We start from the raw sequence: 14,655 nt of genomic DNA on the forward strand, positions 1-14,655 counted from the left end.
TGGCGGAGTTTAATTCCGCATATTCTGTCTGTACTATTTGTTTTGTTGTTGATACCCGGAGCAATTCCTCCTGGCCAAGTCATACAGAAATTTAACGTAGCACTTTAGATCATAGTAAGAATTTCAAACAGTCGAAACGCTTCCCACCTTACTCAATTTTTTCAGTGATGCCGGAAGGCTGCACATTAAACGAATTACCTACAGTAGGGCCTGTTCAACGTGGCATCTGGCTGGCAACAAATCGAACAATACCGTCATGACTGGAGAGTCCAACATTTGCAGCTAGCAGCATCGTGATTCAAATGTAATATTTCAAGTGCTTGTGAAGTTAAGCGTCAAAGATTTTTAGACGTCGCCTAGTTCAAAAGAATACCGGGAACGCAATCCTCGGTTGATCTCCATCCCGAAGGTTCCATCCAGCGTAGTGGTGTGTTAAACGCCAGATCTATACAAATTAATTTTTGGGCACAAAGATATTACAAAGTGTAAAACGCAGTGCATTTCAGTATAACCTAGCCACCATACTGCAGCCTTATAGGGACCTCGCTATTGAGAGTTGGGTCGGAAAAGCCCTATCTTCTGAGGCGGCCAAGGCAGTGAGGGATCGATTGGGTAACTAAGTGCCCTTGCCCCGGTCCAAATTACGGGATTGGCTAATATGAAGTAGCCAAGCCTGGGTAGCACGCGTGTGCAGGTACTAAAACACTGAATAATATGTACTATGTACCATGAGATCAGGGATGGCCCTCTTATGCTTTACCTAGGTATGCATGGGGTGCTAAAGGGAAGGCTTGTATCCCTAATATAGGCTTCTCTTCTGAGGCCGGCCAATTTACATCACCGTATTGCTCCACAATTATGATAAGTAGCCGCAGCTTGCTCTGCTCCTCGAGAAAATGATATAGTAGTGTCCGTTTCGTATTAGTATGGTAAAATGGCAGGAAAACTAGAGAGAAACGGCACTCAAGTCTGGACGGTGTGGGTCACATTCGGAGTATACAGACCACTTGAAGCCTAGACTATTCATCCTGATTGATTGATGGTGTATTTTCAAAGGCCAAAGCATAAGGCACTTGAACCAACACCTCTGTATCCTCTGTGTCCCCAACCTATCGGATCAACCGGGCCGCTGAAGCTGACGCCATCTTCACATATGAGCCGTCCAGTCTGCTTCTACGGTCCTGCAACCTCGCACCCAAATCAGAAGCTTGCCGTAGTAACTGCCCCCTCTCTTTCATACTGTTCGGCCCCAGTATACCAAAAACCAGATCTGTTTTTGTAAAGAAACAACTGAGCGGGGAGAGTGCTGCACCGATTCGCGCCAAACTGGCTTTTGGTGCGGCCTACTTCGCACTCCTTCATCCAACGGTGTCCCGAAACGTCTACATGCATCAATGTCACACGGAAGCAACCTGTGGCCATGTTGATAAATATCAGAGATGGGCCCTCCCTGACACTGCCGCTCCCAGTGCGATTTGGCTCATATCTCTTACTGAACCGGTATCATCATACACCAGGGAATATCACCATCAAACCAAGTTGCCTCTTCTTGGAGTCGTTCCTATCAAGTACCTGAAGTGCCTGCAATTACACTGGGCCACTCCCCTGAACTATCAACCCGTAATCTGAGGAAGAAAACCATTACGACTCGAAGCCAGCCACTATGAGCTCTGGAAAGCCTCCAGAACAGTTCTGGCAGTACAACTGCAAAAATTACTTCGACAACCATGCCCCTTGCTATAATTACAATTATGTCGAGAACAGATACTGTCAAGAGTGCACGGTAAGCACCCAAAGAAACCAATTTTTCCTGCTGAAAGGAAGCAAAAAAATGATCCAGTCATATTAATGCAGTCTTAACCGTGTTGATTACTCTTATGGCAAACTAGGTTTCGGGTCGCAAGATAAACGGGACTGAGAAACGCAAACAAAAGCAATCGCCGAGGAAATAAAGCCGAGGAAAACTATGCAGCAAAAGAGAACTCAAAAAAAGTTACACATGAAAAACGTACGCAGGCCTCTTTGTTTACATTTTACATTTCAAAGTTGATTGGGCACAGTTTGTGATTCGCCTGAAAGTGTGCCAGTGTGGCGTTGCTGGGGTTCTGTCGATTGAGTGAATAAGGAACCTGGTTATTAGATATTCTTTGTCATGGCTGCTTTTGAGTTATATGGTGGGATGATGGGTGCCTTATTAATGCATAGGGTGAAAACGGTACGCAGGGCTTAAACCTTGGGCATGGACGCAGCATAGCAGGAATACTCATTGCGCCAGGGGAGAGTTTGCATGCGGTACATTTCATCAACCGATTTGTTCCTCGAGAGACCCAGTACCGCTAGACAACCAACAGCCGGTCGGCTACATCCATGCTTGCTCAGGAAGTAGTCATACTCCGGCGGAGCTAATGTGTCCAGATTTTCACGCTCAAACAAAAACGCTCCTTGCCCGCATATGGTCACATACGAGGATGACAAACAGCGTGAAGAATACAAGGAAACGTTTTGTGACGCACTTGGTATCATTGGCGGGACTTTCGTTGGTGGGAAGCGTGCTTTGGATCGCACGAATACTCTGAAGTGTTGACCAGAGGGAAATCGGGTTGGTGGTCTGGCCAGGATTGGGATGCTATGCCACAATATAGAAAAATTATAGCAGCCACTCTTGCAGGAACCTGCGGCGTAAGACCGGAACATAAAAGACAACTACGTGCAAGCATTCTTCTCGCCGGCGCCGGCAGTATCACTTGTCCTGTTGAAATTGAGGATTGCCTTGAGCATGGTAGGTGAAACTGCAAGCGCTACAAATATCCAGGTTTCAATGGCGAACGTGTCTCGATAAACATCCAAAATTAGCGCAAGTCATCGTTCGAGATGGAAGCAGTATATTCCGAAGAAATCGTGTCAGATTGGCGCGTATCAACAATTTAGGGAAAGACTGCTGAGGCCAAGCTAAGCCAAGAAGGAAATCTTCAAGAAATGATAAAAAAAATCCTGACAAACTTTCCCACTGCCGTTCGCGTCAGTCTTTTCACTGTCATTATGGATGATTTTTGCTTCAAAATTTGTACACGCTAAAATTAATCGATCACGCCCTTGCCACTTTGCGATCATTTAACAGCTACATATTCCATTGCTCTAGCACCACCTGGCTGATCTTGCGCGTAAACGCGAACCCAGGCCATACGCGACCGCGAGAGAATATCAGACGGCATATTGTGGCTGGCTGACTGTGGCGCCGCACGGCAGATGCAGCCTGCCAAACGGAGGATATACGGTTCGTAACTTAGGCCTAGCATCTGCTAACAGATTATGCAGCGCTAGCTATTTCTTCAGGGCATTTCGCGCAGAATTAAATAATTAGTCAATACTCGCACAGCCCGTGACCTCTGGCAGGCCCACTGCGCTAACGGAATCCGGAATCCTGCCACACACTCTTACCTGGATTCAGGAATAGCTTGAGCCCCGTTTAATGCCAGCTTCCAGGCTTTCCGAACCTCTCAACTTCCTGGATACGGAAGGCTGGAAACGCGAAACAATTCGGAAAGCAATCGTGATCAAAATTTATTAAGAACATTGCATTCTCCGGTTCATATGGGGGCAGGTTCCTCATACATGTTCTAAAATGCAACGTTCAATTACAAAAAAACACTTATCGCGGAAGGATGCCCAGATAAGGAGAACTGTGGTTCAAAAATTGCATCAACTTGAATGCAACGGGTTCGACGTCTGGTCGTATATGAAAAAGGGCGATAATATCTTCGTTTACCACTCGGCGAATCGAGCAGGGCCCCCATCGTCCACTGATTTGGTAAGATTAACAATATCCCTGCGGTGAATGTTTGTTAACAGCAGTCTAGATTGAGGAAAAGCCGACGACTATGGGATGCAATGCGAACAGTTTCGAAGCCTCCGAAAAGAATGATACCAGCGAAATGTTCCAGAACAAATCCAAGGACTCGGTGGCGGGAAGTGCTGACAACAGTTTGCCTAGTTTACGATGTGGATCCTCCACCCTGAAAGATTGCATTCCGGTGAGTTTAATTCACGAAATGGGGACCGTAACTTGATCTGATATAATTATTCATAGAAGAAAATAAAGATCGTTTTTAAAAAAAAGATCGAACGTGGCTAGTTTAGGCGTTAGACCTGGGGCTTCTTACCTACTGGGAAACTTATGTATTTTAAGTTATTAGCATAAACCCATTTGAAAAGAATATTTTTAAAGGCTATAATCTTTCCAGTCCATACACATAGTCTTGTTAATGCCCTCGCGTAATGGCGCTTCCGAGCTTGAGGAGTGGATGCAGATCCCTGGATACACCCGCCATTTACTGAACGGCATTACAAAAGATGCTGGACATATTATACATTAAATGTGCCCTCAAATAGCTGGCTACGATTTCTCATAAATGAGCGACGTAAGCTTGAAAATACTGTATTTTTTGCACGCAGGTTGGTGGCTGGCTGAGACCTGGGGTTGTCGGAAAACGGTGTCCAGCACGTACTCTTCGTCGTTCCCCCTCGTGTTATTGCGTTCAAAGGTTCGAAGGTATTTGAGAAGGGACAGTCGCGGGTTAGGCGTAGGATGGTAGGTTGCAAAGCGCTTTTTTAATGCAGTGAACCGGCCAGCAGCCAGCCCTGGACTGTATTTTTAGATGAACGAAAAGGTTAATGTGCCTGAGGGACTGGAAAAGTTTAGGGGCGAAAGTATATAAACAATTATAAGAGCAATCCCCGTTTCCTATGCCAAGCTCCGATCGTAGGCACCTCGCGGGCTTATTATTTGTAAACCAATTTCGCTATCAGCAGCTGGACGACAGGATGTTTATAAAAGTTTGAGCTGGTTGCTGCGGGGAGGTCTATTCAGATGCATGGCAGCGGAAAGTGTTTGATGTTATTGATGCTAAAAAGAGCGTGTGTCCTATGACCGACCCTCCACAGCAGACCGAAGACATTATGAACACGCAGGAGGAAGTTCGGTTGGTTATCAATAAACGATAAGGTGCCTTATCCTACTGTCAAATCAGACTTACTCCCAGATACGGCTGTTTCTTTCCACGTGAAGGACACGTCCAGACTCATTATCCAGACCATCAATCTCGGCGGGCTCGAAGAATCTAGAGAGCCTCACTCTGAGTTTCGAAGCAAAGAAACACCAGTTGGGATTGGGTCATGCCCAGACCTGTTATGAATAAATTCATGCGGCCTCCGAACCACGGTTTTGTGCCCTCCTGCCGCAGCCCATGACAGCGGCGTTAGGCCATCTCCATCCTTCGCATCGACGTCGACCTTGCCTGTATCCAGCAGCACCCGAACCACCCCTTTATGCCCAAAATACGACGCTAAAATGAGATTTGTAGCATTTTGTGGGAAGGAGTAGTGAGCCTGAAGATAAATTTTAGCCCAAGCTGCATAATGGTTCGAGTTTGGATCACAAATCTTTAATGCCAAAGATAAACCGGCAGTATTTTCGATATTAGCTTCGCGCAAGTGAAAGCCCCACTGCCTGGCGGAATAGTCCAACAACTCAGTCAACCCATCTTTTTCTGTTCGGAGGGTAAGATAAACCGTACAGGACTCCGCAAGAACCGCATGTGCTTGGTAGATATCCAACATATGCGCCCATGTTCTGGTAATAGGAGGACCCGACAGGCAAACTGCGATAGGGAGGAGAAATTCCCTCGCCGTCTGATGGAGAAAGTAGACCCTTTTGTCGTGCACCGCAATAAATAACCCACACCACTCTCGAAGACTTTCTTTGAAGTTTTCGTCGGATTCCATATCGAGATCTCCTTGTGTATCTATATTCAAATCGACTGCAATTTGCATTTCGCGAAGGGTAAGCGGGCGGTATGCAGCGAGGAGGATGAGAACAGCTTTCCTGGCTTTTGTTCGATTTTTGGATCGGCTCAAAATCTTTTCGTACGCCTCATTCACCGTGGCGGGTAAAGCTTGAATAACAAAGTCAATCCCTCCTGAGGTCTGCTTAAAAGGGGTGCTTTTTAGGCGGTCCAAAACGAGATACAACCAGAGATATGTACGATGCTTTGTCCCTTTGAGGCGTTCTTCTAGGTGTTTTTTGAGGGTTGTATCCAACTTGAGATGACCAACATGATGTTCGATAACTGCATTAATCTCCTCGCTAATCGTTTCCGGATCATCCTCGCCCTTAATTCGGATGTTGGGAAAGGAATCTTCGAGTTTTTGAATGTCGTGAATCGTTCCTTGGTAGGGCCGACTGGTCAAAAGGATTTTCAAGCTTTTTGGTCTGCCTTTTTGGAAATGTTCGTGGATAAATCGTGACAAGGTTTCCATGTTGCGCTCATCTTGACGGCATTCGTCCAGACCGTCAAGAACAATCAGAACAGTTCCGGCCTCTGGATCTGCGCTAGCACTCTCAAGAATATTCCAGAGAGCAGTGACATTGTCGGCAAGCTTTGCTCCGTCCTGCTTGTATCTTGCCAGGGCATGCCGCATTAGCTGAGGGCGCAGGCAAAGCAATTGGTGGACTAAGGCACACAGAGCCAGCTCAATCGTGTTCTGGTCAGGGTCCCTAAAAAGAAGTAACATATTGCAGCTTCTTTGAATAACCTGAAGTCGAATTTGGAGTCGATAAGGTATTTTGCGAGGCGGATTTGCCGCACTCTGGATCGCCCGAGACCAGCAGTGGACCAGATTCGGCCGCTAACCATGATTGATAGCTCTCATGGTTGAGGAACCAAGAACACGTATCTGATACGCGGTTTTGGACGCGCTCTTTGTACCAAACATAGTCTCCTCGTCTCAAAGCTTGCAAACACTTGTCTTCTTCTGACTCCCTCGTTATTTGGACGAGCTCGTCTAGTGCTGCCTTGGTTGCGTTAGAATTCATTTCCTGGGACCTTTCGTCGACATCGCGCACTAACCCTTTGAATTTTTGGATCATTTCCTCCCAAGAGTCCCATTTCGCAATATCTCTCACGAAGGTGCTGAATCGACTCCTGAAAAACCGCAATACGCTCTGGGCTTGGAAGTCGATAATTGCCTTGTAAAGCTCGATGAAGAGTTCTCGTAGACGGGTTTTCGCCCCTGTTGGGAAAACGGAGGGAATTTTCTTCCCGCTTTGTGCGTTGTTGCGTCTTTCGGAGTCTGGAGACATTACCATGCGAGTCGTCGAGATAAACTTTACTTCCAAATAATTGACTTGCCTAGAGCTATTATAACGTTTCTCGTTGTGGCCTTTCCCCAATTCTAAAACTACCCGCTAAGTTCAATACACCGAATGGAAACCGCGACGTCTAATATAACTTTTGACGGAAAAAATGGAGATCGTTTTTTTTTAAAAAAAAAAAAAAATCGAACGCAGTTAATCGCTAGATCTGGAGCTCAAGAGAAGTTGCCGCGGCATATGCTAGATGTGGCCTCCGATTTTAGAGCTGCCTGTTTCTGTAGGTAAACTTGATTTGCTTTTTGAATTAGCTTTTGGAATGGAATTGCATCTTACCTGGAGGCATATGACGACCTGCAGCTCCAAGCAGCCCAGACGAACGAACCATAGTGGTCCGACGTCATACGTTCCAAGATGCAGGGGTTTCCCGACCCGGGCGTGGAAGACCCGAAAATATGGGGTCTTTTGCTGAAGAAAACGTATCTTATCCACAAGTCGGCACCATGTCACGGTCGGCCAATCATATCATTCAGTTGGCTTAACCGCTGTGCTGAAGCACAAAATTAGGATGCAGAAACTCCCAGTTCTGCACTGTTCTCACAGGATATCCAGCCAATCATGAACGGGAACTTAGACCCATGCGCCCCGCATGGTCTGTGACAAAAATCGGTCGTTTGCGTTATTTCTGACAAGCTGCTGTAGCTTACCCATGTAGGGGCGGGCCCTGACCGCTGCGGCCCGCTCAAGACCATGTGTCCATTGGTCCAGTGCGCGTGAGGAGCATGAGGTGAAATAACCATCCCACCAATCCCAGTTTTCACCTGAGCGTTTACGACCTGCTTTTCAACGTTCATCGACAAAAACTCCCTCTTACAAGATCGGAGACGGCGGTAGCATAACCCGCCCGACTTTTAATTTCCACCAGGGGTATAACCAAAGTAATGGCGATAGGTAGAGCAAATTGGCGACCACTTTAGCGAAAAAAATCCTTGGAAAAAGTGTAGACAGCCAGAATAAAATCTCTGGCATCGCCTGCATTGGAACAACGCTTGCCGGTTACAATGTCCTTGGCGTAACTTGCGCGCCAGGAATGCAGGGTTTCGTTATCTAAGGGATTGGTTTTAGGTCAGCTCAACTCCAACCTATCTATGGATGTTAACGGGTGCACTGATCCCTTCATTTGACCTATGCTGCTTTTTCTTGAGCTATCTATACTTCTATACGTGTAGTAGTGAAGTCAAAGGGAAAGGTTCCGATTACGGAAACATGTCATTCACCAGTAGTTTCCTCAACTGTAACGCAGCGCATAATCGTGGCTAATAATAGTGGACGATTCGTTGGATACAGCCATTACGGATTGTGTGTATGCCAAGAAGACGCGCGCGCTTAACTGACCGGAGTCTGCCAACTTTACTGGGCGTTTCCACGGAACGCACTCTAGCTGTATATAAGATACAGAAGGCGCTTCTTCTCGCTATAATAAATGCAAAGCCTTGCAACCCATTCCTAATTAATTAATTATTCCAAGTCCCAGTATGTTGTCACCAAGGAAACGATTGATGCGCACACCTTCAAAACCGACAGCGATAAAACGGTCAAAAAGAAATATACTCATACTGGGACATTTTAACGTCAGTCTCGACAAGAATTGGTATGCATCTTGGATAAAGCAGCGACTCAAGGATCTGCCTCCATCTCTATTAGAAATCGAGGTTTCTGGGGTGCCTTTAGGCAGGCCCGGTAGCTATGAGCGACTGGCTCAAGCTATCGATCAATTCGCCCTCCGGATGGAAGGCACCAGTGTTGACGACATCATCGAGCACCTATGCGAAACAAATGTTTTACGAAAAGATCAGCACGCTTCTTCAACATCTTACCGAGTCCTCGTTTTTGCTTGCCTAGGTTGGCAAAGCATGTTGTTTCTACCCGCTTTCAATGTCTGCTCATTTGCGGAACTGGCCATTTATTACGACGATAACCAGCCCAATTCTGGATTGGTATTTGACACATTCAGGGTCCCCAGCCATCTTTCGGACCGACCCTTGTCGATATTATTGAAAGCCTTCGGCCACATCCTCCCTGCAGGACCAACAAGAGCATTGTCATTACCCACCGAGACATTAAAATCTGTGGCATCGTGGAAAGCATTGTGGCCGGAAGAAATTAATGTTTATTTACTCCAAGTACTTCTGCGCGTGCGTTTGCGTTGGGTGGATTGCTTGGCTCTGCACCTGGATTACGACAAATCGACTCAAACCCTATGTCTCTTTGCATATCCGTCTATGTGTGCCTCTATGCTAGACTCCCATGGCACGATTTTTGCATTTGCCAGCATCGAGACAAATGCCGCCGACCCTCGTGCCGACAGAGGAGAAATCAATTGCTTTTTACGGGAGGTTCTCCTTTCATACCGACTCCTTTTCGGACAGTGCCCGAAATCTAGAAGACTTTTTCGATCCATTGGTCCCTCGGCACAAATATTTCAATACGGGCCAGACACGTTGCTGCAGCAGCTTTGCACAAACAAGCAGCTTTCACAGGCCGGTATGGGCTGGGTGCCAGACGACCGTGCTGTGTATTACGCGTCAAAAGACTTCAGCATTCTGCGCGATCGGGTCGAGTTGATAAGCAATGAGTTGGAAAAGGTCAGGCCTAGGTCTATGGGGGATCTCGTTCACGACAAAAGGGATGCAGTGCAATATTGGACATTTTGGTCGATCTCCATCATCGGCGGCATAAGTATTGTTCTAAGCCTCACTCAAATCATTCTACAGTGCCTGCAATTGGCGCAGGATAACAGTTAATGGTGGCGCAAGCAATAAAACTGGTCAGCTTTGGCAGCTGCGGGGCATTTAGCATGTGGATGCTCTTCTAGCCAACCCCGCCACACACGTCAGCAGAAAAAGCGCCTAACCATAGTGACATGGTATATAATAACCCCGCCCGTAGGGATGGATATATTTGTATTTATCTCAAGGCTCGGATTCTCGAACCTCTTCTTGAACTACTAAAATTCTCCTTGTATACGCTCGCAAATTCCATGCACACCGTTGGACGATGACTGTTAAGCATATCGTATTGTTTCAATTTAAAGCCGATGCTCGGCCAGAAGCTATACAGGAAGTATGTCCCCATTGGCCTTGCCAACACGGAAACCGTATGAGCAATGCAACTTACTGAAAACACTCTAGGTATGCTCCAATATGGTCGCTTTAAAGGACAATTGTCTGCATCCGGCGTCCCAAATGCCGTACATCAAATCGATGTCCGGAGGCAAGGATAACTCACCCGAAAACCTTCAGGTATGTTTCTTCGGGCCACATATGTTCGACTAAATTCTGACGGCTTTTGGTAGAACGGCATCCAATATGCTTTTGTCGCTGAATTCGAAAGCCTGGAGGACAGAGACTACTATGTGGCAAAGGACCCGACGCACCAATCTTTCGTGAAAAACGCTGGGCAGATTATCGAAAAAGCAATTGTCGTGGACTACACCATCGGTGCTTTCTAAAGTGGGATCCTGGGCGTTGCGCACCACCCACTGGAATACTAAACTAAATTGTATGCTTGTAGTCTACCATAGCATCCAGCTCACGAGGTTCATATAAGCCTGGTCGCTGTCATCGAAGGTTTGGCCATGTTTTAGTGCTTGATATGCTGTTTTGGCTTGACGCTTCAGATCCTCGCACAAGTCTTGCCTGGTACCAATTTTCCCTTCCTCTTTTGCGAGAAACCAGAAAGCTCGAGCTTGATGCGGCTTGATCTCCTTCATGCCTACATCCATTTGAGTGATTTCTCGAAGGAGTTTTGCAGACAAAACATGCTCGCCGTCCTCGCTCAGCATCAGCGCAAGGTGGAACAAGGAATCTGCCACCCTAGGACCACCGTTTTCTCCGAAAATTCCTCTGCGAATGCTGACGGCTCGGGATGCGAGCTCTCGACCGGTGGATCTCTCCTCAAGGGCCCAGAGGATCCTGGCCAGCAGCATGACATCGCCACTGTGTTTCGGATAGCGCGATTGCTCAATCTCTTGTTGCGAGAGACTTTGGAGTTTCCAGCACTTTTGTAGGGCCTGGAGTGCCTCCGAGGGTCGGCAGTCACGCAGACAGGCCATCGCACGAATCGCATCGGTGCGTGCCATATGTTGAGGGTCGTGTGCGAGATGGATCGCGGTCGCTCGCTCAATAAAATCGAATGCATTAGGCATATCCCCGATTTCTGTATAGCTGCATGCGATTGAATCATATACATCAGCAATTTGCGGAGAATTAGCCTCTTCGGTCCTAAGACGGATAGAGAGTGCCTTGGTATATGCTTTAAGAGCAGCGTGTGGTTGAGCAATGTCCAGTAAAATATGGCCTAGAATACGATGTGCTTGCGCCATAGTTGAGCTGGAATCATCGTTATGGATATGTATTCCAAACTCGATAAAGGCTTGCGCGAGGTAAGGCTGCTCCTTCTCCCAAAGATATCTGCCTCATTAATTAGTGACACAAACGATTAGACGCGGGATAGGGGTAAAGAGGTGCATACGTTCCAGCTCGGAAGACGAGCTCGGCCCAAATGCCAGGATTCTCAGGGCGAAGACCGTGGTCTTTCGTCAATTTCATCAACTGGCTAATATGAGGAAGCACAATTCCACATGTTTCCCAGTCTTTGTAGCCGTGTCCCTGGTACGGCCCGCGGCAGTTCCAAATATTTGGGAAGTCAGAAGAGAGCATCTCTATCACTCGGCCCATATAAAAAAGCCTCTGATCTGGGGAAAGTCGGGTGAAGACCGTCTGCTGCACTAATCTGTGCATACATAGTGCCTTCGAGGCAGATACTCGTGTCACAAGTGACTTTCTTGTAAGTTCAATCACAGCGTCTCCAAACCTATGTCGAGTTAGCATATGCACATTGACAAAGGTGTTAGACTTACTCAAAATCATCCAGAAGAAATTCCCAAGCAGGATCGTTAAGCCGCACTTTGGTCTGATTGATTAAATGCTCAGAAACGTGGTCCGGATCGAAGAATGCTAGTACATTATGCAATATTTTGGCTTGTTCCGATAGCTGCTCCAGCGAAAGGTTCCAGACCGTGCTGACCGTATGTTCATATGCATCAATGGCTCGGGTCCTAGCGAATACCTTTTCCGCTGATTTCTTGAGTTTGGGAAGGACCTCGCTAAACAAAAAGTCCCTGTCTCTGATGAAAGCAGCGACCTGCTCCATTGCCAATGGCAACCCGCCTAGCAATTCACATAATTCCACGGCCGCAGTCACATCACACTCCTGAGACGGACGCTTTCCTGAAAGTGCGTAGATCATTTCCGTTGCTGGTTCGAGAGCGAAACATTCAAGCCGGAGAATTTTCTTGGATCGCCTGGATGCCACCGAAGGAGACCGGGTAGTGATGATGACCGATGCATGCGAGCTTGCCGGCCAAATTTGCTCTAGGATATCCACGTCATCGACATTGTCAAAGACCAACAGGAAGTTTTTGCCGCACGTGTTGAGCCAGTCTTTGAGGCGCTGCACCACTTGGCTATTGTCCATTTGGTCATGTTCCTCAGCCAGGCCAAGTTTCGTCGTGAAAGCCGATAGGGCTTGTACAAGCTTGATCTGCGATTCTGCCGGGACCCAAGCTATCAGGTCATAGATTCCCAAGGATGTGTTGGCATATTGTAGTGCTAATTGAGTTTTCCCAACGCCACCAATGCCATGAATCGAAATGGCCCGCATTTCCTGCCGGTTTTTCTCAGGGCCCAGTGTCTCTTTGAGGATGCCCATTTGACTTTCTCGTCCAAAAAAGCGCAGGTTCAGTCCATGAGGGATACTGTGGCACGGCAGCCTCACGCTAGGGTCTTTCGACTTTGTGTTTTGGATGATGGCTACTGTCTCCGCGGTCCTCGATTCCCTCGATAGCCTTATCATGTCCACGACTTCATCTATTCTCCGAGAGAACTTTTCAAGGTTTGTTTTCGTTTGAGCAAATCTCTGATTGAAAGATAGCCAAGCAGGACTTCGCCCGATGTTAGGATTGTTGCGGAAGGTCGTGACAGCGTAAGCACAAAACACAATGATTTCGCTGTACATATCGAGTAAAGCTTTCTCTAACGCGTCTGTCATTGGTAGTTCTTTCTCGTACTTTTGAATTCGAGGCAGAGTTCGCTGCAGCTCGCCCAACATCTCGACTAGTTCCGCGAGTACAGGCTGTGCGTTCTTCTTGCTGTCAATTTCTGTCTAATGTTAAATGGGAAGTTTTTACATACCATTAAAATGAGACGGATGGAGCCCCAAAGAAGCACGGCCACTTTTCCGTCCATTCCAAAAGCCCAGGCTATGATAGCGGCGAAGTCACTCAGCCCCAAAAGGACTGGTTTCAATTCTTTCAAAGCTCTCGCCCAGGAGATGGATGGTTCGGTGTTCGGTGGCACGATAGCCTCGATTCCGTTAAGTAAGTCTTCGGGTGTCTGTACAGTCCAGAGATGGTTTTCGATAGCTGCATCTTTGATCCCCCCTTTCCGGGTTTCGGCGAAATACCGCTCCAGAGCTGTTTTCCAAATGGGACTGGAATCTGCCTGTGGTTCCGCCGCCGCCATATCTGCCGTTTTCTCAATATTGACCATGGTGAGGCGGCCAAGGATTCGGGTTGTTGTACATAAATCACTGTTGTCAAACCACGGACAGCTGGAGAAATATAAATAACTGTGAAAAGCGCGGGGTAACTAGTTTTCTGGCCCAGTGTTTTTCCAGGTATGGCCCCTCCCACTCAAAATTGACCAAGATAACAAGACTTTAAAGATACCAGCAGTGCGGGGAGATGACGAGCACATCACACATTTGCTCGTCCCTGTGTTCAAAAACAACTATCCTGGCAATTAACTCTCTTGGCAGCCTACTTGACATGATTTTAAAAGGTAGTGGCTACGAGCTTGGCATCGACACTAACTTCAAAACAGTACTCGCGAACCTCTCGCTTGGCCTTCCCGCATCATAAGATACCAAGAGATGGAGGAGACTAAACAATCCAGCCTAAGCGTCTGGCTGACGGTATAATTTAGAAATTCAATAACAGTCCAAATCTCAAGTCAACTAGCATACTTTTCGAAAGAACATCCAAGTCGCTCGGAAATTAGCAACTCTTGGGGGCCTGGTGGTTTTGCTTTTGTCATTTGACAACGATGCTGAATTGCGCATCGCAACGACAAAATAGTCGGGCGTTGAATCTCCATTGCGCCAATCTCTTTAACCATTTCTATTGAGAAAAGAAGCCGGTGATGGGGTTGCGGAAGAGACAAAGGGGGGATGGCGCGACGGCCACCTTTCAGATGGCGAGCTGCATGCACCCTCTGTCCATGGAATCTGAGCGTTCCATGGCCATGGCAATCACCGGTGACCCGAAAGCGGGAAAGACGTCTTCAGTAGCGGCGAGGGCTTTGCTTTCGTCTCGACGCTTTGAAACCCCACACCACTTTTATGGGATTTAAGGTTGCATTGCTCGCTGCTGACAGCACCAAGTATTT

At 47.2% G+C, this 14,655-nt stretch overlaps 5 protein-coding genes across 5 annotated transcripts; 3 read left to right on the forward strand and 2 right to left on the reverse strand.

Annotated features, from left to right (window-relative positions):
• Positions 1–1,663: 1,663 nt before the first annotated feature.
• MGG_15993 (uncharacterized protein) lies at positions 1,664–1,952 on the forward strand (the record flags this gene model as incomplete). The annotated part of the gene is made up of 2 exons (XM_003708702.1): positions 1,664–1,783; positions 1,890–1,952. The coding sequence occupies 2 exons, from the start codon at positions 1,664–1,666 to the stop codon at positions 1,950–1,952; spliced, it is 183 nt and encodes a 60-aa protein (XP_003708750.1).
• Positions 1,953–3,703: 1,751 nt separating this feature from the next.
• On the reverse strand, positions 3,704–8,001 carry MGG_15994 (uncharacterized protein; the record flags this gene model as incomplete). Its single annotated transcript, XM_003708703.1, has 8 exons — positions 3,704–3,826; positions 4,506–4,643; positions 5,034–5,132; positions 5,183–5,342; positions 5,574–6,553; positions 6,690–7,162; positions 7,484–7,615; positions 7,855–8,001. 8 exons carry the CDS (start codon positions 7,999–8,001, stop codon positions 3,763–3,765), a joined length of 2,193 nt encoding a protein of 730 aa, XP_003708751.1. The 3' UTR covers positions 3,704–3,762.
• Positions 8,002–8,633: 632 nt separating this feature from the next.
• Positions 8,634–10,190, forward strand: MGG_15995 (uncharacterized protein). The gene has a single exon (XM_003708704.1). It carries the CDS (start codon positions 8,683–8,685, stop codon positions 9,949–9,951), a length of 1,269 nt encoding a protein of 422 aa, XP_003708752.1. The 5' UTR covers positions 8,634–8,682; the 3' UTR covers positions 9,952–10,190.
• Positions 10,118–10,885, forward strand: MGG_15996 (uncharacterized protein). The gene is made up of 3 exons (XM_003708705.1): positions 10,118–10,270; positions 10,339–10,449; positions 10,503–10,885. Exons 1-3 carry the CDS (start codon positions 10,205–10,207, stop codon positions 10,656–10,658), a joined length of 333 nt encoding a protein of 110 aa, XP_003708753.1. The 5' UTR covers positions 10,118–10,204; the 3' UTR covers positions 10,659–10,885.
• MGG_02009 (uncharacterized protein) lies at positions 10,565–13,894 on the reverse strand. Its single transcript, XM_003708706.1, has 4 exons — positions 13,402–13,894; positions 12,069–13,351; positions 11,681–12,022; positions 10,565–11,619 (listed from the first exon to the last, which is right to left on the reverse strand). Exons 1-4 carry the CDS (start codon positions 13,756–13,758, stop codon positions 10,722–10,724), a joined length of 2,880 nt encoding a protein of 959 aa, XP_003708754.1. The 5' UTR covers positions 13,759–13,894; the 3' UTR covers positions 10,565–10,721.
• Positions 13,895–14,655: the final 761 nt, after the last annotated feature.

The sequence above is a fragment of the Pyricularia oryzae genome, chromosome 1, assembly GCF_000002495.2.
Source record: "Pyricularia oryzae 70-15 chromosome 1, whole genome shotgun sequence".
Classification (NCBI taxonomy): domain Eukaryota; kingdom Fungi; phylum Ascomycota; class Sordariomycetes; order Magnaporthales; family Pyriculariaceae; genus Pyricularia; species Pyricularia oryzae.